This window comes from Gracilinanus agilis, chromosome 5 (genome assembly GCF_016433145.1).
Source record: "Gracilinanus agilis isolate LMUSP501 chromosome 5, AgileGrace, whole genome shotgun sequence".
In the NCBI taxonomy this organism is placed as follows: Eukaryota; Metazoa; Chordata; class Mammalia; order Didelphimorphia; family Didelphidae; genus Gracilinanus; species Gracilinanus agilis.
Genome location: NC_058134.1, coordinates 229401860 through 229426239, shown reverse-complemented (window position 1 = coordinate 229426239; position 24380 = coordinate 229401860). Strand labels below are relative to the sequence as shown.

The following is a 24380-nucleotide window of genomic DNA, read 5'->3' as shown; positions in this document are numbered from 1 at the left end:
ATCAGTATTATATTTAGTTCTGGACACAACATTCTTAAATTTCAGAGTGCCCAGAGAAAAGTAACCAGTCAATCAATGGTCAATAAATATATATTATGTTTAAAACTTACTATGTGTGAGGCACTGAGCTAAATGCTGGGAATAAATAGAAAGGCAAGATGAAGATCATGCTCTCAATAAAGTCATAGTTTAATGGGGGAGAGGAAATGCTTTACATGCACAAACTATATGTGTGTGTATATATTTATGATAAATTGGAAATAACCAATATAGGAAAGATACAAGAGTTAATGATTAGAAGGGAAAGGCCTCTTATACAAGGTGATATTTTAGCTGGGAACTGAAGGAAGTTAAGTGTCAGAAAAGAGGGAGAGCATTCTAGGTATGAGAGACTGAATATGAAAATACTGGAATGAAGTATCTTGTTTGTAGAACAATAAGGAGAACATTATCACTAAATCATATTAAATAGGAATAATTTGGGGAAAGGGAGAGAGAGGTAGTTATGAAGTACTTTGAATAAAAGGGTCCTGGAAGTTATAGGGAGCCACAGAGTTTCTTAAATGGGGCAGGAAGGGGAGGGAGACACTGGAGTTTATTGAGTAGGGGGAATGACATGATCAGACTTGCAATTTAAGAAGATCATTTTGAAAACTGAGTGGAACATGGCCTGGGCGGGAGACTTGTGGCAGAAACACTACCCAGCAGACATCTATAATAGTTCAAACTTGAGGTGATTAAGGCACCTAGGGTACAGGGGCAGTGTTAGAAGAGAGAAGAAGGCATATGTGAATGATTGTTCAAAAGCTAAAATGACAGGATTAGAAACAGATTTGAACAAAGAGGAGTAAGAGAGTTAAAGGTCAAGGACAAAAATACACAGGTGGCAAGCCTGAGTGACTAAGAGTGGTAGAATTCTCAAGAGCAAATGGCAATGTAGAGTGGTATTGAATTTAGAGGGAGAGATAATGAGTCTGTTTTGGATACATTTTATTTCATTTTCACTGAACATCAGTTTGAAATGTCTGAAAGTCAGTAGGAGATTTAAGATTCCTGGAAGTCTACAGAGACTTTGGGGAAAGATAAATAAATATGATAATAATTGGTATACTGATGTCAATTACTTCCATGGAAATCATGAAATCATTAAATGAAAGAATAAAGGGAAGAAGAGAGGATGGTCTAAGACAGAATTGCAAGGTGCACTTATAGTTAAAGGATGTGATCTTGGTGAAGATGCAACAAAGGAGATTGATAAGGAGCTGTTAAATATAGGGAGAAAACCAGGGTATGATGGTGTCCCAAAAACCAAAGAAGAGAATATAAAGAAGAGAAAATGTGTAACAATATGAAATGTTGAAGAGGCCAGCTTATTTGCCTTTTTAAAATTTTTCCTCTAACTTTTCTAGAAATCTTTGTTGAGCTTGAATATAATATTCATTTATCTTTGAGGTTTTGCTTTTAGATATTTATGTCATTGCTCTTCTTCTTTATGTCTCAGGCTTCCATGTCATTCCATAATAGCTTTTAATTCTTAAAAGTTTTTTTTTGTTTGTTTCCCACTTCATTCAGCCATATTGTTTTTACTTTGGACTTTATGTTATTATTTGATTCTATTCAATTCTGCAGGTTTAATGGGGAATTTCAGGCCTGAGATTCTGCCTTTTTATGTCATTCTTCTGTCTTAACAGCTCAATTTGGGGTCTTGCAAGCTTTCAGTGCTCCCAAAGTGAGTTTCTTTGTTGCTCTACTAGTCAAGGCCCTGAAAGTTTGACCTAGGTTTGGGTCTTTGGATTGTGGGTGGTTGGATTTTCATAGATTGCTGTTGGACTCAGTCAGTTTAGTGTTTAGAAGGTTCTGCAGTCTCAAAGTGAATGTATTGCAGAATTCCCAAAAGGTCTTAGTCTCCTGGCCCAATTATCCCATTGTAGCTTATTTTATATTTGGAGCTAAAAATAAGAACTGAGTCTCCACTCTTCTCCTGGGTTCTTGGCCACATAACTAAATCTCTGCCCTGGAATCTTTGACCCCAAACTGGGTAAGGGATAATGGAGTTTCCAGATGGTTCCTGCTCCCAGCACCAGTTCAAGGGTTCACGAAGGCTTCTCTCTGACATGGTGCTTCCTGACCTGGTGTTCAGCCTCCTTTACTGTGTGTAGACATTAGAATTTTCCTGCAGATGTGCTATGGGCCATCCCTTACTCCAGTATTTACAGACTTCTTTGGCCCTTTTCATGAGCTGACCCTGGGTTGGAAAAATTACTCCTTGTGGCGTTTACTTGGCTTTCCTGATCAGATTTCACTCTGACATGTTTTCTAAATTGTTGTAAAGCCCATATGAGTTAGGAAAAAATGTTGACTCTCACTCTGCCATCTTGACTTTATTCTCATATGTTATTTTGTATTTCTGGTTATTTATGCATCAGTTTCCTTACAAGAACAACACGTTATAACATGAACAAACTGGAGATATTTAGCCTAGGATAGAAGGACCTGAAAAAAGATATGGTAAATATCTTCAAGTGTCCAACACCCCGACAAATGAAAGAATAGATTTGTTCTACTTGGATTCAAAGGATTGAACATGAAGCAATTGATTGTGAGTTACAGAGAAACGTATTTTGGTTTAATGTTAAGAAATACTATCTAACAATCAGAATTATCCAAACTGGCTAGAAGAATTACTAAAAGGATTCATGGTAAAGTACAAATCCAATTAGAACTTTGTTAACTCTGAGATTTTATGGTCAAAACTGTGTATCAACAATTAGTTCTTGACACATATTGGGCACTTAACAAGTGTATTTTGAATTAAAGTGGAGTTATTTGAACTGAATAGAATAGTAATAAGTCTAGGGAAATCATTTTCCAATAGATATGACTTAGACTAATTTCTCAATTACCTACCATGTTGCTAGGGTCTGGGCATACAAAAAAATTTTAAAAACACAATGGACTTCTGGGTTAAGATGACCCCAGAGTAAAAGCAAGGTTCTTCCTCTCCTCTCCACCAACTGATATAAAGTGCCTCAAAAGGACAAAAGCAAAATCAGATAACCAAAGGGGCTCCACTGTAGGGCAAAGTAACAAAGGTAGGCAAAGTTTGGGCATTTCCATGCTAAAAGGGGGAAAATTACTCCCACCAAAGGGCAAACTCATCACCTCTCCCCCACTCCAACTGTGGCGCCAGAGTCGGAGCAAGCACGGGGAAACCTCTAAATTCTCAGGGGGGGGCTGACTGAGGACACCACAGACTTACCCCTAATAGCAGCAAGACTTGGAACCCCAAGAGGCTTAAGAACATGGATCTTGGGTGCAGAAATAGAGCAGAGAGGGAAAACACATAGCAGATGACACCACTGTGAAGAATCAAAAAATAGCCTCAGGGCAAAAAACTCTCCAAAACTCAATACAGAGTCTTGCCTGACCTCCTCACTCAGATGTCTGCAGGGAAATCTCTAGGTTCTCAGGGATAGGCTGAGGACACCACAGACTTCCCCTAAAGAGCAGAGACACTTGGGTGCCCAGGAGCCTGAGGAACATGGAGCTTGGGTGAAGAGACAGTGCAGGGTTGCACACTACAGACACTGCTGTGGACAATCAAAAAATAGCCTCAGTGTGAAAACCTCTCCAGAGCTCAGTACAAAGATGTCCCTACCCTCCACACTCAGACCTCTATGAGGCAATCTATAGGTTTTCAGGGGCTGGCAGAGGACATCACAGACTTACCCCTAAAAGAAGCAAGACTTGGGACCCCAGGAAGCTGAGGAACATGGAGCTTGGATGCAGAGGCAGTTCAAGGTTGCACAAGCATTCGCCACCACAGAGACTCAAAAAATAGCTTCAACCTCTTTGTAGCTCAATACAAAGATCGCCCACCTTCCTCACTCAGACTTCTAACCAGGAAGGAACAAGGCAATGGCCAACAATGCCCAAGGTACAATCAACAACCACAAAAAAAAAGAAGAAAACTTTAATCCTAGATAATTTTTATGCAGAAAAACTCCAGACAAAAGAGGAGACAGCAGAAGATGACAAAAAAGTAAACACATCCAAATCTTCCAAAAAAAAATTTGAAATTGCTCACAAACTCTTGAGGAGTTCATATTTGACATTATGAGAAAGATAGAAGAAATTTGGCAAGAAAAGTGGGAAATAGTTCAAAAAGAAAATAGCAGTTTAAAAGACACAATCTCCCATTTGGAAAAAGAAGCACAGAAATCAAATGAAATGACAAGCAAATTGAAGACCAGAAATGATCTGCTGGAGGCCAAGAAAACTGGATAGACCAAAACAAAAAGGAAAATCAAAGCTGAAAATCAGTCCTTAAAGACTAGAATTGGGCAAGTAGAAGCTATATGATCTCACAAGACAGCAAAAATAAATAAGGCAAAGTCAAAGAATGACAAAATAGAAGGAAACATAAAATATTTCACTGATAAAATGATGACCTGCAAAACTGGTCTATAATGGGGCAGCTGGGTAGCTCAGTGGAGTGAGAGTCAGGCCTAGAGACAGGAGGTCCTAGGTTCAAACCTGGCCTCAGCCACTTCCAGCTGTGTGACCCTGGGCAAGTCACTTGACCCCCATTGCCCACCCTTACCACTCTTCCACCTATGAGACAATACACCGAAGTACAAGGGTTTTAAAAAAAAAGTGGTCTATAAGAGACAATTTGAGAATAATTGTTCTACCTAAAAACTTAAAAATAAACAGAAACCTTGACAACATACTATAAAAAATTATCCCAGAAAACTGCCCTGATGTTCAATGAGAGGGCAAAATAGACATTGAAAGAATTCATAGATCACCCTCTACATTAAATCTTCAAAAGACTACCCTCAGGAATGAAATTGCCAAATTCAAAAGCTTCCAAGCTAAGGAGGAAATATTACAAAAAGCCAGAAAGAGACAATTCAGATATCAAGGCATACCAATCAGGATTACACAGGATCTGGAAGCCTCCACACTAAAGGACCTCAAGGCTTAGAATATGATATTCAGAAAGGCAAGAGAATTGGGTCTACAAAGATCACCCACCCATCAAAATTGACTACATACTTCAAGGGAAAAGTATGGGCCAGCCTCAGACACTTCTCAACTGTGTGACCCTGGGCAAGTCACTTGACCCCCATTGCCCACTCTCACCACTCTTCCATATAGGAGCCAGTACACAGAAGTTAAGGGTTTAAGAAAAAAAAAGTATGGGCATTCAACAAAATAGAAGATTTCAAAATATTTGTAAAGAAAATACCAGAGCTAAATGGAAATTTTGATATTCAAATAAAAAAAGCAAGAGAAATATAAAAAGGTAAATAAGAGAGGGGAAAAAATTTTAAGGGCTTCAATGAAGTCAAATTGTTTATATTCCTAAATGGAAAAATGTTATTTGTAACTCTCAAAAATTCTATTCATTATTATAGTAGTTAGAAGAATTATTCATAGGTAGAGGTTGGGGTTCTAAGTGGTTTAAGATGATATGCAAAAAAAGAAAAGGGGGGAATAGAAGATGGCATCAAGAGAAACTTGAAGGAATAAGAAAAATAGGATAATCCATACCACACAAAGAGGCACATGGGATGTGGAGGGGAAGAATACTATTATAAGAGAGGAAGAGAATGCTAATAGAGAATACTCAAACCTTATTCTCAGTAGAATTGCTTCTGAGAATCAATAGCATCTAGATCCATTGGGGTATCGAAATCTATCTCATCTCTACAGGAAAGTTGAGAGGGAAAAACCAAAGTGGAGAGTGGAAAAGGGAGTACAAAAATGGAGGGAAAGAAAGGGGGAGGGAATTTAATAGTCCCTAAAAACTAAGAGTGGAATAAGAAAGGAGGGGGTTCAAAGGGAAATAATATAAGAGTGGGGATTAGGAAGACTAAAAGCAAACCACTGGTGTAGAAGTAAATAGCAAAAGAAGAAAGGAAATCAAAATGTTGGGGAATACTCAAGTGGTAATCATAACTTTGAATGTGAATAGGGTGAACTCACCCATAAAATGGAACCATATAGCAGAGTGGATTAGAAACCAAAATCCTACCATAAATTGTCTACAAGAAACACACAGGGTCAAGGTAAAAAGCGGGAGAAAAATCTACTGGGCATCAATTGAGAAAAAGAAGGCTCAAGAGTGGCAATCATGATATCTGACATAGCCAAAGCAAAAATAGGTCTGATTAAAAGAGATGGGGAAGGTAATTAAATCCTGATAAAACGCAGTATAGACAATGAGGAAATATCAGCACTCAATATGTATGTGCCAAATGGTATGGCATCCAATTTTCTAAAGAAGAAACTAGTGGAACATAAGGAGGAAATAGATAGTAAAATGATAGTAGTGGGAGTCCTGAACCTTCCTCTATCAGATCTAGATAAATCAAATCAAAAATAAATAAGAAAGAGGTAAAAGATGTCAAGGAAATCTTAGAAAAATTAAAGTTAATAGATATGTAGAGAAAAATAAATAAGGAAAAAAACAAATACACTTTCTTTTTAGTAGCACATGGTACATTACCAAATATTGACCATGTACTAGGGCATTAAAAAACATGGCAAACAGGAGCAAAAGAGCAGAAATCATAAGTGCAAACTTTTCAGATCATAATGCAAAAAAAATTTTAATTAGTAACGGTACATGGGAAGGCAAATCAAAAATTAATTGGAAATTAAATAATATGATTCTCCAAAATCAGTTAATTAAAGAAAAAAATCATAGAAATAATTAATAATTTTTGAAGAGAATGACAATGATGAGACATCCTATCAAAATTTATGGGATGCAGGCAAAGTAGTACTCAGGGGGAAATTTATATCCTTGAGTGCATATATTAACAAATTAGGGAGGGCAGAGGTCAATGAACTGGGCATGCAAATTTAAAAAAACTAGAAAGTGAAAAAATTAAAAATCGCCAAATGACAACTAAATTAGAAATCCTAAAAATTAAAGGAGAAATTAATAAAATCAAAAGTGAAGGAACTATTGAATACATAAGGCTAGAAGCTGGTACTTTGAAAAAACAAATAAAATAGACAAAGTACTGGTTAATCTAATGAAAAAAGGAAAGAAGAAAACCAAATTAAAAATACCAAAGATTAAAAGGGAGACCTCACTTCTAATGAAGAATACAGGCAATCTATAAAAACTATTTTTGCCAATTATATGGCAATAAATATGACAAACTTGGTAATATGGATGAATATTTACAAAAATATAAATTGCCTAGATTAACAGAAAAGAAAATAGAATACTTAAATAATCCAATATCAGGAAAAAAATTGAACAAGTCATCCAGAAATCACTAAGAAAAAATCCGTAGGGCCAGATGGATTCATAAGTGAATTCTATCAAACATTTAAAGAACAACTAATCCTAGTACTACACAAGCTATTTGACAAAGTAAGCAAAGAATGAGTTCTACCAAATTCCTTTTATGACACAAATATGGTACTGATTCCAAAGCCAAGCAAATCAAAAACAAAGAAAACTACACACCAATCTCCTTAATAAACATAAATGCTAAAATCTTAGATAGAATACTAGCAAAAAGACTCCATCAAGTAATCATGAGGGTTATTCATTATAATTAAATGGGATTTATACCAGGAATGCAAGGATGGTTCAATATTAGGAAAACCATCCACATAATTGATTATGTCAACAAGCAAACCAATAAAAATCACATGATTATCTCAATAGATACAGAAAAAGCCCTTGACAAAATACAACACTCATTCCTATTGAAAACACTATAAACTATATGAATAAAAGTACCTTCCCTAAAAATAATAAGCAGTATATATTTAAAACCATCAGCAAGTATCATATGCAATGGGGATAAATTAGAAGCCTTCCCAATATCAGGAGTGAAATAAGGATGCCCATTATCACCTCTATTATTTAACATTATACTAGAAACACTAGCAGTAGCAATTAGAGAAAAAAAGAAATTGAAGGTATTAAAATAGGCAATGAGGAGATCAAGCTATCATTCTTTGCAAATGATATGATGGTCTACTTAAAGAATCCTAGAGAATCAACTAAGAAGCTATTAGAAATAATCAACAACTTTAGCAAAATTGCAGGATACAAAATAAACCCACATAAATCATCAGCATTTCTATATATTTCTAACCCACTTTAGCAGTAAGAGTTAAACAGAGAAATTCCATTTAAAATCACCCTAGAAGACATAAAATACTTAGGAATCTATCTGCCAAGACAAACACAGGAATTATATGAACACAACTACAAAACACTCTACACGTAATTAAAGTTTGATCTATAAACAATTGGAAAAACATTGATTGTTCATGGGTAATATGAGCTAACATAATAGCCAAATTAATTTACTTATTTAGTGCCATAACTATCAAACAACCAAGAAACTTTTTCACAGAATTATAAAAAACTATAACAAAGTTCATTTGGAAGAACAAAAGATCAAGAATGTCAAGGGAAATAATGAAAAAAAAAATTGTGAAGGAAGGTAGCCTAGCACTACCAAATCTTAAACTGTATTATAGAGCAGTGGTCATCAAAACAATATGGTACTGGTGAAGAGACAGAAGGGAGTATCAGTGGAATAGACTTAGTATAAGCAACCTCAGCAAGACATTGTATGATAAACAAAAAGAGCCTAGCTTTGGGGACAAAAACCCACTATTAGACAAAAACTGCTGGGAAAATTGGAAAACAGTATGGGAGAGATTGCATCTAGATCAATATCTCATACCCTATACCAAGATAAATTCAGAATGGGTGAATGACCTGAATATAAGGAAGGAAACTAAGTAAATTAGGTGAGCACAGAATAGTATACTTGTCAGATCATGGGGAAAGGAAAGATTTTAAAACCAAGCAAGAGTTAGAAAAAATTACAAAATGTAAAACAAACAATTTGATTACATTAAATTAAAAAGGTTTTGTACATACAAAACCAATGCAACCAAAATTAGAAGGGAAGGAACAAATTGGGAAATAATATTTATAATAAAAAACTCTGACAAAGGTCTAATTACTCAAATATATAAGTAGCTAAATCAATTCTACAAAAATTCAAGTTATTCCTCAATTCATAAATGGGCAAGGGACATGAATAGGCAATTTTCACATAAAGAAACCAAAACGATCAAAAAACATATGAAAAGTGTTCTAAATCTCCTATAATTAGAGAAATGCAAATCAAAACAACTCTGAGTTACCACATCACACCTAGCAGAATAGCTAACATGACAGCAAAGGAAAGTGGTGAATGTTGGAGGGGATGTGGCAAAATAGGGACATTAATGCATTGCTGGTGAAGTTGTGAATTGATCCAACTATTCTTTATTGCCATTGGGAACTAAATCCAAAGGGCTTTAAAAGAGTATGGCTGCCTTTTGATCCAGCCATACCACTGCTGAGTTTTTATATCCCAAAGAGATCATAAGGAAAAAGACTTGTACAAAAATATTTATAGCCACGCTCTTCGTGGTGACAAAAAATTGGAAAATGAGGGGATGCCCTTCAATTGGGAAATGGCTGAACAAGTTTTGGTATCTATTGGTGATGGAATATTATTCTGTTCAAAGGAATAATGAACTGGAGGAATTCCTTGTGAACTGGAACGATCTCCAGGAACTGTTGCAGAGTGAAAGGAGCAGAACCAGGAGAACCTCATACACAGTGATTGATACACTGCGGCACAATCAACTGTAATGGACTTCTCTACTAGCTGCAATGCAATGATTCAGGACAATTCTGAGGAACTTATGAGAAAGAACTTTATCCACATCCAGAGAAAGAACTGTAGGAGTAGAAACACAGAAGAAAAACAACTCCTTGATCACATTGGTTGCTGGGGATACGATTTGGGATGAAGACTCTAAATGATCACCCTAATACAAATATCAATAATATGGAAATAGGTCTTGATCAGTTACACATGTAAAACTCAGTGAAATTGCGCATTGGCTATGGGAGGGGGATTTAGAGGAGGGGAGGAAAAGAGTATGCATCATGTAACCATGGCAAAAAAATTATTAATAAAATAAAAATGTTTAAGGGACACTTTTCCTGCCACCTAAAAAACAAACAAAAACCCCAATATATCCAATACCTCAAGTAGGGTAATACAAAATGCATATGTATACAATCATGACATAAAGTAGTACAATGGAAACAAGATATAGTCAAAAAGTGTTCCAGACAAATCTGAGGATAGTTTTCTGCAGGACAGAAGAATCCAGAAGGTTTCATGGCTGAATGTCTAAGTAGTTGCTAAATGTGATGGAATATTATTTTGTTGGGAAAAATGAGGAAATGGATGGTTTCAGAAAAACTTTGGAGAGCTAACATGAAGTGATGCAAAGTGAGCAGAACAAAAATATTGAATATAATAACAACAATACTATACCAAGAAACTATGACTTAGGTACTCATCAATTCAATGATACACAATATTTCCAAATGATAAGTGCTTTTAAAATGCTATTCACCTACAGGGACAATTGATGGTCCATGAATACTGATTTAAGCATTTTTTTACTTTATTTACCTTAGCTTTTTTCAACATGACTAATATGCAAATATGTATACATGACTTGGTGTTTGTAAAAGATTTTTTTTTTATTTCTTGCCTTCTCAATGACTGAAATAGTGGAGGAAAAGAATTTGAAATTGAAAATTAAACATTTTAAATGGTGCCATTTGGGCTAAGCATTAATAAGATTTAAAAGGCAGAAATTAAAAGGGATTCCAATACATGGACAGGAGACCATGGAGGAATTCTCTTACACTGGAGCCAACTTGGAAGAATGTCAGATACATGTCAAAGAGCAATGTAAAAATAAAGTAAAGCAAAATCTTAAGTGCAATTACTCAGGAGTTTGTATCTTAACCTTGCAAGTGATGGAGTGCTGAGGAATTCTATAAACTTGGGAGAACTTGTTCAGAAGAACTTAAAGGGGCAGCTGGGTAGTTCAGTGGATTGAGAGCCAGTCCTAGAGATGGGAGATTCTAGGTTCAAATCTGTCCTCAGACACTTCTTAGCTGTGTAACCCTGGGCAAGTCACTTAATTCCCCATTACCTAGCCTTTACCTCTCTTCCTCCTTAGAACCAATACATAGTATTGATTCTAAGGCAGAAGGTGAGGTTTTTTTAAAAAAGAATAAACTTAATTTAAAAAAAGAATAACCGAGCAGATTGGAGAGGATGTGGCAAAATTTGGACACTAATGCATTGCTGGTCAAGTTGTGAATTGATACAACCATTGTGGAAGGCAATTTCAAATTATGCCCAAAGGTCTTTAAATGACTGCCTGCCTGCCCTTTGATCCAGCCATACCACTTCTTGGCAATGCAATGATACAGATTTTGAGAGGCTTATGAGAAAGAATGCTATCCACATCCAAAGAAAGAACTGAGGGAGTAGAAACACAGAAGAAAAACATTTCCTTGATCACATAGCTCAATGGGGATATGATTGGGGATGTAGACTCTAAATGATCACTCAACTTCAAATATTAATAATATAGAAATAGATTGATCAATGATACATGTAAAATCCATTTGAATTGCTCGTTTGCTATGGAGGGAGGGAGGAAGGAGGGGAGGAAATGAATATGAATCATCTAACCATGGTAAAAACTTAATACACTTAAACTAAGACTTTAGGGAAAACCCATCCCAAGGTTTGGGGAAAAAAACCTCAAAGGCATCCTTGTAACCTGTATTCCTAAACCCCACTACTACGTCTACATTCACTACATCTCTTTTGTACTCTTGGAACAGTTTCCTAACTTGAGTCCTTCTCTCTCAAGAAAAAAAATAAAGCCCTTGAGAGCAGACTGGTTTTTCATTTAACCTTTTAATCTCCAGGCTTGAATCATAGTACTGAAAAGCCATGGGACCAAAACCTCCCCTTCCTCAATCCCTACAGGAACTAACAGCACCCCCAACACCTGCCAACCCCAACACCTGCCTGGCCAAACAACAGAAGTTCCCATTCCTCAGACTGTATGTGTACCTCCTTGCATGGCTGAGCATCGACCAGGAAAATAGCCCCTCACCCCCCAGAACTGGGGCTCCTTGCTCCCTCTCAGTGATATCCAAAGATCTTAATCTAAGTAGCTCACCTTGCCCAGATGTAACCAGTAGAGGCAACTAGAAGTTACCTCATTCATGACAACACCTTATTCCTCCAAACCTGTAAGATTATTTCACTTTTCCCCACTCAGGTAGAGATTTGGCAACAATCTTTACTGACATTGGTCTTTCCCTTCCTCACTCTTTCCTTTCCTTCCTCCTCTCTCCTTTGGCAGTCCACTGCCACCTCTACTGGCACTAGTATCACCACCTTGCCCCTTCCTTTCCTCCAATAATTCTTTGCTACTTCACCTCACTCTGGTCTCATTAGTCTCTTGAGTTGAATCCCCATTAGTCAGATTGAAAAGTACCCATTTAACTTTTATTTTAATTGAATAGCTAGTATGAGGCCTGAAATAGACACTGAACTATATTTCCTGTTCTCCAATCTCCATTCTTTTCTTGTTTTTTATGCCTCTTGGGAGAAAAGAGATTTAATAAAATATATTTCATACCTACAAAGAATTAGCTCCAGAGGGCCAATGAGTGCTACAATAAAGATGACCAGGGGCCAAGACCACTGGCTGCTTAATCCATCTTCCAGGTCACTAGGTAATTCCTATAGAATTAAACCAATAGTGGCAGCCTTGGCAAGTCTGGTAGCCAGAAAGTCTAAGATTTGCATCCACTGCCTAAGTAATACTGAGCAAGTCTCCTGGTGTTTCTAGGGAATAATCTAAGACTAGAGAGGCAGGAAGACCAAGGTTTAAGTCACAGACCATAGATAGGCTATAAGTCACTTTACCTTTCAGTGACCCTAGGAATCATCCTTAGATTACAAGTCACAGAATAGCCTCAGATATGCCTAGTCACAAGGAGTTTCATCATCACCTGGGCTCCTTTCATTGATGAAATCTCAAGAATTCTGCACTGTTGGGGCAGCTGGGTAGCTCAGTAGATTGAGAGTCAGGCCTAAAGACAGGAGGTCCTAGGTTCAAATCCATCCTCAGACACTTCCCAGCTGTGTGACCCTGGGTAAGTCACTTGACCCCCATTGCCCACCCTTACCACTCTTCCACCTATGAGCCAATACACAGAAGTTAAGGGTTTAAAAATAAAAAATAAAATAAAATAAAGAATTCTGCACTGTTCCCATGCTTCCCCCAAAGGGCACTAGTAGGGAAATCAGTCAAAAATTATCAATCAAGGGCATTTGCAACCTCAGATGAAGAGTGGAATCTAGCTAAATCCATTTCATTAGGTGTTCAATGGAATCCAAGGGTAGTACTGCTTCCACCCCAGAAGTGGATCTTAGCATCAACATATAGGCAAAATCATGAAAAAGGTTTCCCAAAATGAGTAAAATATAAAGAAAAGGCTTGACCTTGAAAAGCTAAATGGAAAACCAAAATGTTTGCTCAGCTAGAAATGCCAAAATAGAAATGTATGAGCCCTCACAGGTAAATGTGAAAGGATGTTAGGCACAAAATAAATTCTTGGAAGAACTCCAAAATGTCAAAAAACAAATAATAGGAGATCTAGAAGAAAAATAGAAAAGAAAATGACAGAGAAAGCCAACAGCTTAAAGCAAAAACTCTGAAGGAAACGACTCCCTAAAAAAGTAAATACTATACTTCGAACAATAAAATAACTAAAAAAGGAAATTCAAAGCCTCAATGGAGGAAATTGCCCCATAAAGATTAGAATTGGACAAATGGAACCTAGTGACTCCAGAAGGAAACAGGAAACAATAAAACAAGTTGAAATGAATGAAAAAATAGAAGAAAATCTAAAATATCTCACTGGAAAAACAACTGACCTGGAAAATAGGTCCAGGAGAGATCATTTAAGATTAATCAAAGTGCCCAAAATCCATGATCAAAATAAGATCCTGGACATCATATCTCAAGAAATTATCCTGTAAGTACCACATCCCTGGTATTTTTGAACAAATGGGGAAAATAGAAATTGAAAGAAACTATTGATCACCACCTGAGAGTAATCTGAAATTTTAAAATCCAAGGACTATTATAGTCAAATTCCAAAACTCCTAGGTGGAGAAATTATTACAAGAAGCAAAAAAAAATTCAAATATCATGGAACCTCACTAAGGATTACGAAGGACCTAGAAGCATCTACCATAAAAGACTAAAATGTATAGACTATATTCCACAAGACAATGAATCTAGGACTACAAAAAAGAATCACCTTCCCAGTGAAACTGAACATAATACTCTATGGGACGAAGTATACGTTTAATGGAAAAGAGCACTTCCTTACAAAAAATTCCTTACAAAACAACCAGAGCTGAAGATATAATTCAATCATCAAATTTAAAACTCAAGGGAAACAAAACAGGTAAATATGAAAAAAAACCTAAAGGGATTTAGTCCAGTTAAATTGATCATATTCATTGACATTTCTACACATGAGATATACAAGGTACTTCAGGTAAGGTAATCAAGGGAAACAATGAAGTTAAACTGATTACATTATTATATAAGGTAACTACTAAAATATATAGGTTAACTATGATAATATAAAAGTACTTAAGGTACCTAAATTACTTGGGATAGTTAAGGTATGAGAGACACTTAAGATCTTTATCACTATTAGGGCCCGGAATAGGAGCATTCATAGGCAGAGAGCAGGGAGTACATTGAATATGATGGGATAATATTAAAAAAATCAAGGTATAAAAAAGAGGAATACACTGGGAAAAGAGTAAGAGAGAAGCTGAGGCATGTAAGAATCAATATAGTGGCAGGGAAGGGAATATGGGAGTGGTGGCAGATAATGCTTGAACATTTCTATCATAATAGTTGACCTGAAGTGAGAATAGCATCTACATGCTATTAGCTATAGAAACCTACTTAAGTATATATGGAAGTAGGAAGAAGAGGGGCAAATAAGCAAAGGGATGGATAAAAAGAAGAAAGGGTCAACTCTGGAAGGTGGCAGTCAGAAAGGAAAATATTTGTGAAAAGAGATAGACTAAAAAGAGAACAAGAGAAGAATAAACAGTGGAGAAATAAGATAGAGGAAAACACATAACAATCACAGCTATGAATTTGAATAGGATGAACTCACCCACAAAACAGAAGAGGATAGCAGAGTGGATTTAAAAGTCAGAACCCCACAATAAACTGTCTACAAGAAGTATATTTAACATAGACACAGAGTAAAGGTAAAGGGCTGGAACAGAATCTACTATCAGATTGGCTAATGTGACAAAAAGAGAAAATGATAAATATTGGAGGGAATGTGGAGTAATTGGGACACTAAGATACTGTTGGTGGAGCAATGAACTGACACAACCATTCTGAAGAGCATTTGGAACCATGCCCAAAGAGCCAACAAATTGTGCTTACTCTTTGACCCAGAAATACCCCTACAGCTCTGTATCCTGAAGAGATCAAAGATAGAGGAAAAAGGTCTACTTGAACAAAAATATTTATAGTGGCTTTTTGTGTTTGCAAAGAACAAGAAACAGAAGGGATGTTCATCATTCGAGGAATGGCTAAAAAAGGTGGTAGTATATGATTGTGATGGAGTACTATTGTGCCATAAGAAATGATGAACAATATGATCGCAAAAAAACCAAACAAACAAACCTGCACTTATTTGAACTGAAGAAAAGTTAAATTAATAAAACCAGAAGAACATCATATACAGTAATAGCAATAAAATATGAAGAGCAACTGTGAATGACAATTACTAAAAGCAATATAAGAATCCAGGAAAACTCAGAATCATGAGGAAAAAGGGAATCCACTATTGTAGGAAGAACTTACAAAAATCTGAGTTGCAGATGTAAGCATGCATTCTTCATTTCCTCCATTAATTTATCTCTAGTGTAAGCCGTATGTTTTCTTTCACATCATAACAAACATATAAATATGTATTGTATAAAAACACATGTACAACCTATATCATATTGCCTACCACCTAGGGGGAGGGGGAGGGTTTGGAAGGAAGGAGAGCACATGGATTGCACAATGTCAGAAACTATTAAAATTGCACTGATGTAATCTGGGAAAAAATGTTAACCTTATTTTTAAAAAGTCCATAAGTATTTATCAAGTACCTATATGTGCCAGGCACAGTGCTAAGAGTATACAAAGAAAGCCAAAAGACAGCCCCTGCCCTCAAGTAGCTCCCAGTCCAATAGGAGAGACAACATACAACTGTAAACCAAGGAGGACATAAGATAAAAGGCCCTAGCATTGAGCATCAAGAAAGATTTCTTGCAAAAAGGGAGATTTTAGATGGGTCTTAGAGGAAGCCTAATTTTTTTTAGCCTTTCTTTGTGTCTTGTTATTCCATTCCCAACCTTAGCTGGGGACCTGGCACATAATCAGTGCTTCAAAGTAGATGATTTATTTTTGTCCTTTCTTTGTATCTTAGATGCCTCATGTGCTCAATACACAATAGATACTTCCATGCTAGATCACTTTCTATTTTGGCCTTTAAAAATCTCATGCCCTCTCCCCTCAAGTGCCCAATTTCTAGGCTAAATTACCACCCATTCCACCCTGTCCACCTCATAGGTGCTGGTGATCTTGAGCCGGTAGAAGATAGGCAGGTAGACCTCCCCTGTGATGGCGACGACTATGGTGAAGGTCAGAATATCGTATAGGTATATGGAGCCATAGTAGTACACCTCAACGGGCATGCCCAGTACGGTGAGGGCAGAAAGGAAACTGGCCAAGAGGGACAGTGACACGGTATGCCCAGGCATCTGGCGCCCACCCATAAGGAAGTCTGAGTCCGAGTCGTGGCTCTCAGTCAGAGAATAGTAGATGCCTATGAGAGCCGAGATTGACAGCATGGCTCCAAACACAAAGTAGTCATATATGTTTAAAGCCATTGTATCCGATCTCAAATCCATGGCTGTGGTTGGTGGAAAGGGATTGCAGGCACTCCCCCTGGGTCCCCAGCCACCCTAGGGGGAGGACTCCACATTCTAGGATCCCGCCCAGAGAAACCTTACTAGTGATCTCTCCTGCCTCTATTTCAACATAATTGGTTGCCTTGGTAATCCTGCAAGCTTGCTGGCATTGGCAATTGAAGTCTGGAAAGACCTTGAATTTCTATCCTATCTACCTCAGTCATCTAGTAGTTTTGTGCCCTGGGTCAATCATTCCTTCTGTATGGATGATTTTCATCTAGTGGGGATGATAACAGCACCTACCACCCCTAGTTACTGTAAGGATCAAATGAGGACAAACTTGCAAAACACTTACCAAACACAGTACCTGAAACATAGAAGACCATTAATCATTCATTCATTCATTCATTCCTTTTTTCCTTCTCTTTTTATCTTTCCTTCCTTCTTCCTTCCTTCCTATGATTATCATAAGAACCAAAGAGAAATACTGCTCAGAATGGTGTTTGCATGTTCTAAATGAGATAACAAATGTAAAAAGCTAAGCACATTTTATTTTATTCATTTCAAACAACTCAGAAGGGATCCTGAGATTTCACCAGATTGCCAGAGGGCTCCTTACCAATAAATGAATGAGTGAATGAATGAATAAGTTGATTTATTCCTTAGATTCAACTCCATAAGATTGTGAGCTCCTTGAGGAAAGGAGTCTCTAGAGCAGTGGTTCCCAAACTTTTTTGGCCTATCGCCACCTTTCCAGAAAAAAAAATATGACATAGTGCCCCTGGAAATTAATTTTTAAAATTTTAATAACAATTAATAAGAAAGATAAATGCACCTGTGGCCATCACCAACACCCCCTCCCCCCCCCCCCCCGATCCCTGTAGCACCCACCACGGGGCAGTGGCGCTCACTTAGGGAATCACTGCTCTAGAGGAATTTCACAATCTTCCACCCCTTCAGTGCTGGCTAAAGAAGGCCTCGATGCAACTAAATGGTTTGATCAAAGGAGAAAGTGGGAGATACATTCAGGTGTATTTACCCTAGCCTTCTAATAAGCACAGATATGTACTTTTCATTTCAAATGGAGCTAGATTCTCTGAGATATGTAACTCACCCTCCTTTACCCATGCTTCTATCCCAGACACAAAGGCACCTCACATAGAAATGTCACCTAATCCTCATTTGTCCCCCTCCTCACCTTCCATTGCCAGTCACATAATCTCTGTTCCTTTAAGGTATACAAACCCTGGACCTCTTCTCATCAGGGAGGCAGACTTCACCAGCAACTGTCTCCTGGGAAGCAGACTTCACCGCACCTGCCTTCTAGCCATTCACTTAATAAATCCCTATATTTTTAAATATTCACTGGATATGAGTAATTCTTTAAGAATATATCTTTCTGAACCAGACAGTATCCCCCATAACAGAAATATATAGAGACTAGGATATCCAGTATATTTCAGATGCAGGAATTGAACCTTAAAGGTCCAATCACATCACCCCTCTACTCAATAAATTCCACATTGGCAGGATCAAAATTTACTTGATATTCAAACCCTTTTATAACATAGCCTCTCTTTACCAGTCTTCTTACCCTTTACTCCCTACCACATAATCTTTGTTCCAGTGACATTGACTTTCTGGCTATTCCAAGAACAAAATAATCTATTTCACTGTTCTAAGCATTCTCTCCCTCAAGCCTGGAAGCTCTCGTAGTTTGTCTCTGCCTCCTGGATTCCCTGGATTCTTTTGAGTATCAATTAAAATCCAGTCTATAAGAAGCCTTTCCCAACACCTCTTAATTCTAGGACCTTCCCTCTCTTAACTATATCCTATTTATCCTATATTTTGCTTGTTCATACATAATTGTTTGCTTGTTCTGTTCCATTCTTTTCCCATTGTGTAGTCATACACTATATCAGCAACATGGAATTTCATTGAAATACAGAGAAGGTCCTCCCACCAACACACACACAAAAAAAAATCTTAAAAGTTCTAGAATGTTGTTCCAGTGTAGAAAGAGATTGCAACTTGCCTATGACAACACAACTTGAAAGTATGGGGTCGAATTTGAGTCCAGACATTCTTTATTTTCTCTTTCTTATACCTGAACCTTCTGTCTTAGAATCAATATTAAATATCTGTTTGTAAGGAAGATGAGTGGTAAAGGCTAGGAAATTAAGGTTAATAACTTTTCTGGGGTCACATGGGAAAAAATGTCTGAAGCCAAGTTTTTATATAGGACCTCTTGTCTCCAGGTCTGGCTCTCTATCCACCAAGCCACCTAGCTGCAGCTGAATCCAGGCATTCTTTACTTAAAGGTCAATGCAATTTGACATGCCAGACTCTCTATATGCTTATTTTAGAAAATTTGGGAGGTTACCTATTTTTGGTAAATAGTAAAAACTGTTGCTATTTAGTTATTATTACTGAAACCTCAAAAGCAATACAGTAACATACTACATAGAATAATAATAAGAACAACAACAACAATAACTAGCTTTTATATAGTGCCTACTACGTGTCAGGGACTCTGCTAAGCACTTAAAAATTTCATTTATCCTATAGACACAGATGAAATCACAATTTTTGAAATATTCAATAGGCTATATACAGGAGTTGCCAGTTTACATTTTTATATCTAAAATCTAACTTTAGTTCATGAAAATATGAAGGCACTAATAAAGCATTTCAAAATCACATTTTGCAAATTACATAAAGTCCTTACCTCAATATTTCTCCATATACCCTTACAATAAAGTGAACTGGGAGACCTGGATAATCTTGAAGAATATCCAACACTCAATAGGGCATGAGATAAAAAAGTTCAAGATTTACTAATGCTGTTCCTCATTATCAGATACTTTATTTTTTGGTTGATGAAGGATATTTGTTCCTTTTGGTTAAAGTGAGAACTTTTGATGACCTCTTCTACTGAAAGATTTTGAACCACTGTAATATTTAAGTATAAAGTAGCAAACTTTTTAAATGTAAATTCTCTATGCTGCAATAAGCCAAATAAAGCAGTTAGTCTTTGTGACACTGTGAGGATGCTGTAAAAAAAAGTAACATTTGAATGAAGAAAGTAAAATTTAAAAACAATTTCTCATTGTTGTACAATGAGTGTTTCATTTAAGTAAAATGTTTCAAATAATAGTTTATGCCAAAACTTTATTTCACCATTTAGAAAAGGTAACTCTTTGTAATGTTATTACAAATAAATATACCTTTTAACTCAGGACCTACCTTATTAGAACATCCAACCAAAATGTGTTCTTACACATGGTAAGAGTACCATGATAGCTCTTAAAACTCTTTGAAAACAGTGCTTAGTACAGTGCCTGAGACACAGTAGGTGCTTAATAAATGTTTGTTGTGTGTAATTAGAATCTGTTACCCTAAAAACTATGATCCCCAGCCAAACAATGATTCCCAGCACCCTACTCACTGCCTGTCATTACGTGCTGATGTAGACAGGATATAAATTGGGTGTATCCCCATCTCTCTCTTTCCTTCCTGTTGTGTAATTGGAATGTCGTACCCTAAAGACTTCATCTCCCAGAATTCCTTTTCTCATCCCAAAATTCCTTTTTCTTTCTTCCCCACATTGCATCCTCACGTTTTGTAAATAAGTTGTGTGTAACTCTGCCCTCTTTCTCTCATCTCCCATATTAATGACTGAGAAAGCTGGCTTTACTCAGGCTTTACTTTTGTCTTTTTATTCCTTTTACTTCAAGTGATTATTAATGAATCTTATAAGATATAATACTTAGAGTTATTGTATATTAATTTCTAAGCTTACACTGTCAAGGCTTTGGTGGAACGGGGATTTTTGAGCAGGCAGAAAAACTTAATCACATGATTCTATTTTGTTAGATAATAAACTTTATACAAATAATACTTGAAGTATTGGGCATTAATTTAAATCTTACAGTTAATTGATTGAAAAGCTTCAATACTGCTTTATAGCTAGGTGATATCCTCATTGCTTTCCATCAGTATTAAAATTTTTAATTAAACTAATTTTTAAAAAATTATGAAAAATTCATCTAATGATTGTTGATCAAAAATGTTATCAACATTTGCTCTTAAATTTTGTCTTTTTAAAATTTTGACTCCGGGTTCCTCATTTACTATAACTTAACAAGAAAAAATGTCCCAAATTTTTTATAATGAGTTTCTAGTGTTTCCACATTTTTTTGCTTCTTATGTGGGATTTTTCTGACTCTGTATGATTATTCCTTAATATCTTTGATTAATTTGGCTAATTAATTCACAAGAGAGCAACAGTACTTAACCTGATCTGGTGATAATTTACTTTGAAGTATCATAATCATGGTACCTTGAATTAATGGCAAGCCCACAAAACACTGCACAGGCAATAATTGTCTATTGACCTATAAGATTTATATTTAAAAAAACCTAAAACAAAAAAATTCCATCATTTGAATGTAAAATAAAGCATTGGAAAGTATGGGTATTCAAGGAGAACTAACACCTCTGGTGTGACAGGTTGCAGAGGTCTCATCCACCTTTAATGTTCAGCTGGCACTCAATTCTCATCTATAGCTCTAAGAAGCTATTGCTTGTGTGGTGGCCACACTCCAGTAAAACTGTCTTGGCAGATGGGCTAAACCAGGATGAAGGTAACTGATGGACCACACACCTGTTGCTGAGTAAGCAAGGTATCTAACCCAAGCATGTCAAGACTTCTCCCAGTAGAAAGAGTAGATGAGAACAGTGTGTTCCAGTGACCATGAAGGTGGTTGAAGTAAACATTGTGGAGTGTCTAGAACTTCATCAGTCATTGAATATGCCAAGGTCAACCACTGCATCTGAGGTCATCACCAGCTGTCTTGACTTTTGTCTTGCCACTGGACGTTTTTGGAAGAGAGAATGAGATAGACAACTTTGTGCAACTCTCACCTCACTTAAATCCAATTCATGCATAAGTCAAGACATTACTCCATGATGTCATTGGTTCTCTTTGAAAATGAAGGCAAACAACTAAAGGAAGTATCACTTGGTAGGAAAAACAAAAAAATACCATTTTTTATTCCATAACATATTAAGTAAATATACATTATCATTTGTTTGGACAAAAAAATGGGGTTTTGCTCTACTTAACAATCTTTTTATCATCAGAAATGTGGGTTGTATCATAGCATAGGAGTAATGTCATTAAACTTGGAGCCTGATAAGTTGGATACAAGTTCCTTCTTTCACTTTCCACTAGCTGCTTTTCTTAGAAATCCTACAACAAAATTGATCTAAACAATTCCGGAAAACAATTTAGAACTGTGCCCAAAGGGCTACAAAACTGTGCATACACTTTGATCCAGATATACCACTATTAAGTCTATATCCCAGAGATTTTTTTAAAGGAAAAGGAAAAGGACTTATATGTACAAAAATATTTAAAAGAGCTCCTACTGTGGTGGCAACAAATCAGAAATTCAAGCAAGGCTCATCAGTTGGGAAATGGCCAAATAAGTTGTGCTATAATGATTGTAATGGAATATATTTGTTGTAAAAGAGATGATAGAAGGAATAGTTTCAGAAAAACCTGAGAACTTATAGAAACTGAAGGCAAGTAAAGTAGAACAAAGAGAACATCTTACATGGTAATAGCAATCTTAGTATGATGATCATCTATTAATGATGAAATCTGAATGCAGGTCAAAGCAAGTTTCTGTGCTTTTTTGTTTGTTCATTTGGGTTTTTTAAAGGGTGGGCTATGTGTTTTCTTTTGCAACATGGTTTATATGAACAGATATTTTGCATTACCTCACATTTATAATCTGTATCAAATTGCATGCCTTCTCAAGGAGGATGGAGGGGAAGGAAGGAGAGAATTTGGAACTCAAAAAAATGTTAAATAAATGTTTAAAATACTATTTTATATTTATAGCCATGCTCTTTGTGGTGGCAAAAAATTGGAAAACAAGGGTACGTCCTTCAATTAGGGAATGGCTGAACAAATTGTGGTAGCTGTTGGTGATGGAATATTATTTTGTTCAAAGGAATAAGGAACTGGAAGAATTCCATGTGAACTGGAATGACCTCCAGGAATTGATGCAGAGTGAAAAGAGCAGAACCAGGAGAACATTATACACAGAGATGGATACACTGTGGTGCAATCCAATGTAGTAGACATCTCTACTAGCAGCAAGGCAATGATCCAGGACAATTCTGAGGAACTTATGAAAAAGAATGCTATTCCCATTCAGAGGAAGAACTCTGGGAGTAGAAACAAAGAAGAAAAATAACCGCTTGAACACATGGGTTGATGGGAATATGATTGGGGATATTGACTCTAAACAATCACCCTAGTGTAAATGTCAATAGTATAGAAACAGATCTTGATCAATGACATATGTAAAACCCAGTGGAATTGCACATTGGCTATGGGAGGCTGGTGGGAGGAAGGGAGGGAAAGAACATGAATCTCATAACCATGGAAAAATATTCTAAATTAATCAATTAAATAAAAATTTCCCAAAAAAATGAAATAAAATAATTAAATATATAAATTATATAATTGTAAAACACCAAAATTAAAAAAAAAGAAATCCTACAACATTACAAAAAGTGTGGTTGTGTCACATCATAATGAAACAAGCAGGCAAGTAAAATATTTGGTCATTCTAAAAACTGTATTTTTTATATTTAGTTCCAAATAATTCATCTCCTCTAATTTTTTTCAACTAGTTAAGTAGATTCTTGGATGCTTTGGAATACTAAAGACACCTTGTAAATGTAGGGTATTCACTTATATTTTATTAGGAAATAAAGGCAGGTATTTCTGGTGCTTTTCTATCTAGATCAATACACCTGCACCTACCACAGTCACATTCAGATATAATTGACCATATGCCATTCAAAAAGAGTCATCTGAACTGGCTTGTTATATTGCCATGCCAGTCAACTTAATGCTGTCTTAAGATTTAATTGCTTTGAAAATATATATGCTGAGGGCAGCTGGATATCTCAATGGATTGAGAGATAGGTGCAGAGATAGGAGGTCGTGGGTTCAAATCTGGCCTCAGACACTTCCTGACTGTGTGATCCTGGACAAATCAATTAACCTCCTTGCCTAACCCTTACTCCTCTTCTCCCTTTAAACCAATTCATAGTATTGATTCTAAAACCAAATGTAAGGATTTGAAAAAAAAAGATTATATATGCTAAAAACTTTTTTAAAAAAACATGTAATGTTAATCATTTAAAATTTTAAAATATTGATTATTTCTTACTGAAATTCAACATAGTCACTCCATTGTGCAAACCACTACTCTAGCGGATTTTTGAACTTTGTAAAAACTTTCTTTAGTTGCTCCCAGACTGAAAAGATTGCATTTCTAATCCAAACCTTAAGATTGTCCCAAACTCAAGGTTTTGATGCATACACAACATTTTTGT

The 24380-nt window shown here is 36.3% G+C and overlaps 1 protein-coding gene across 1 annotated transcript in view; it reads right to left on the bottom strand.

Annotated features, from left to right (window-relative positions):
- The window catches only part of LOC123250118 (sodium-coupled monocarboxylate transporter 1-like), a 190429-nt gene extending 173471 nt beyond the window's left edge, over positions 1 to 16958 (bottom strand). Inside the window, exon 1 of the mRNA XM_044679154.1 lies at positions 16590 to 16958. Within this exon, the coding sequence (XP_044535089.1) occupies positions 16590 to 16958 (369 nt within the window). The remainder of the gene's footprint in view (positions 1 to 16589) is intronic.
- Between the last annotated feature and the right edge of the window lie 7422 nt (positions 16959 to 24380).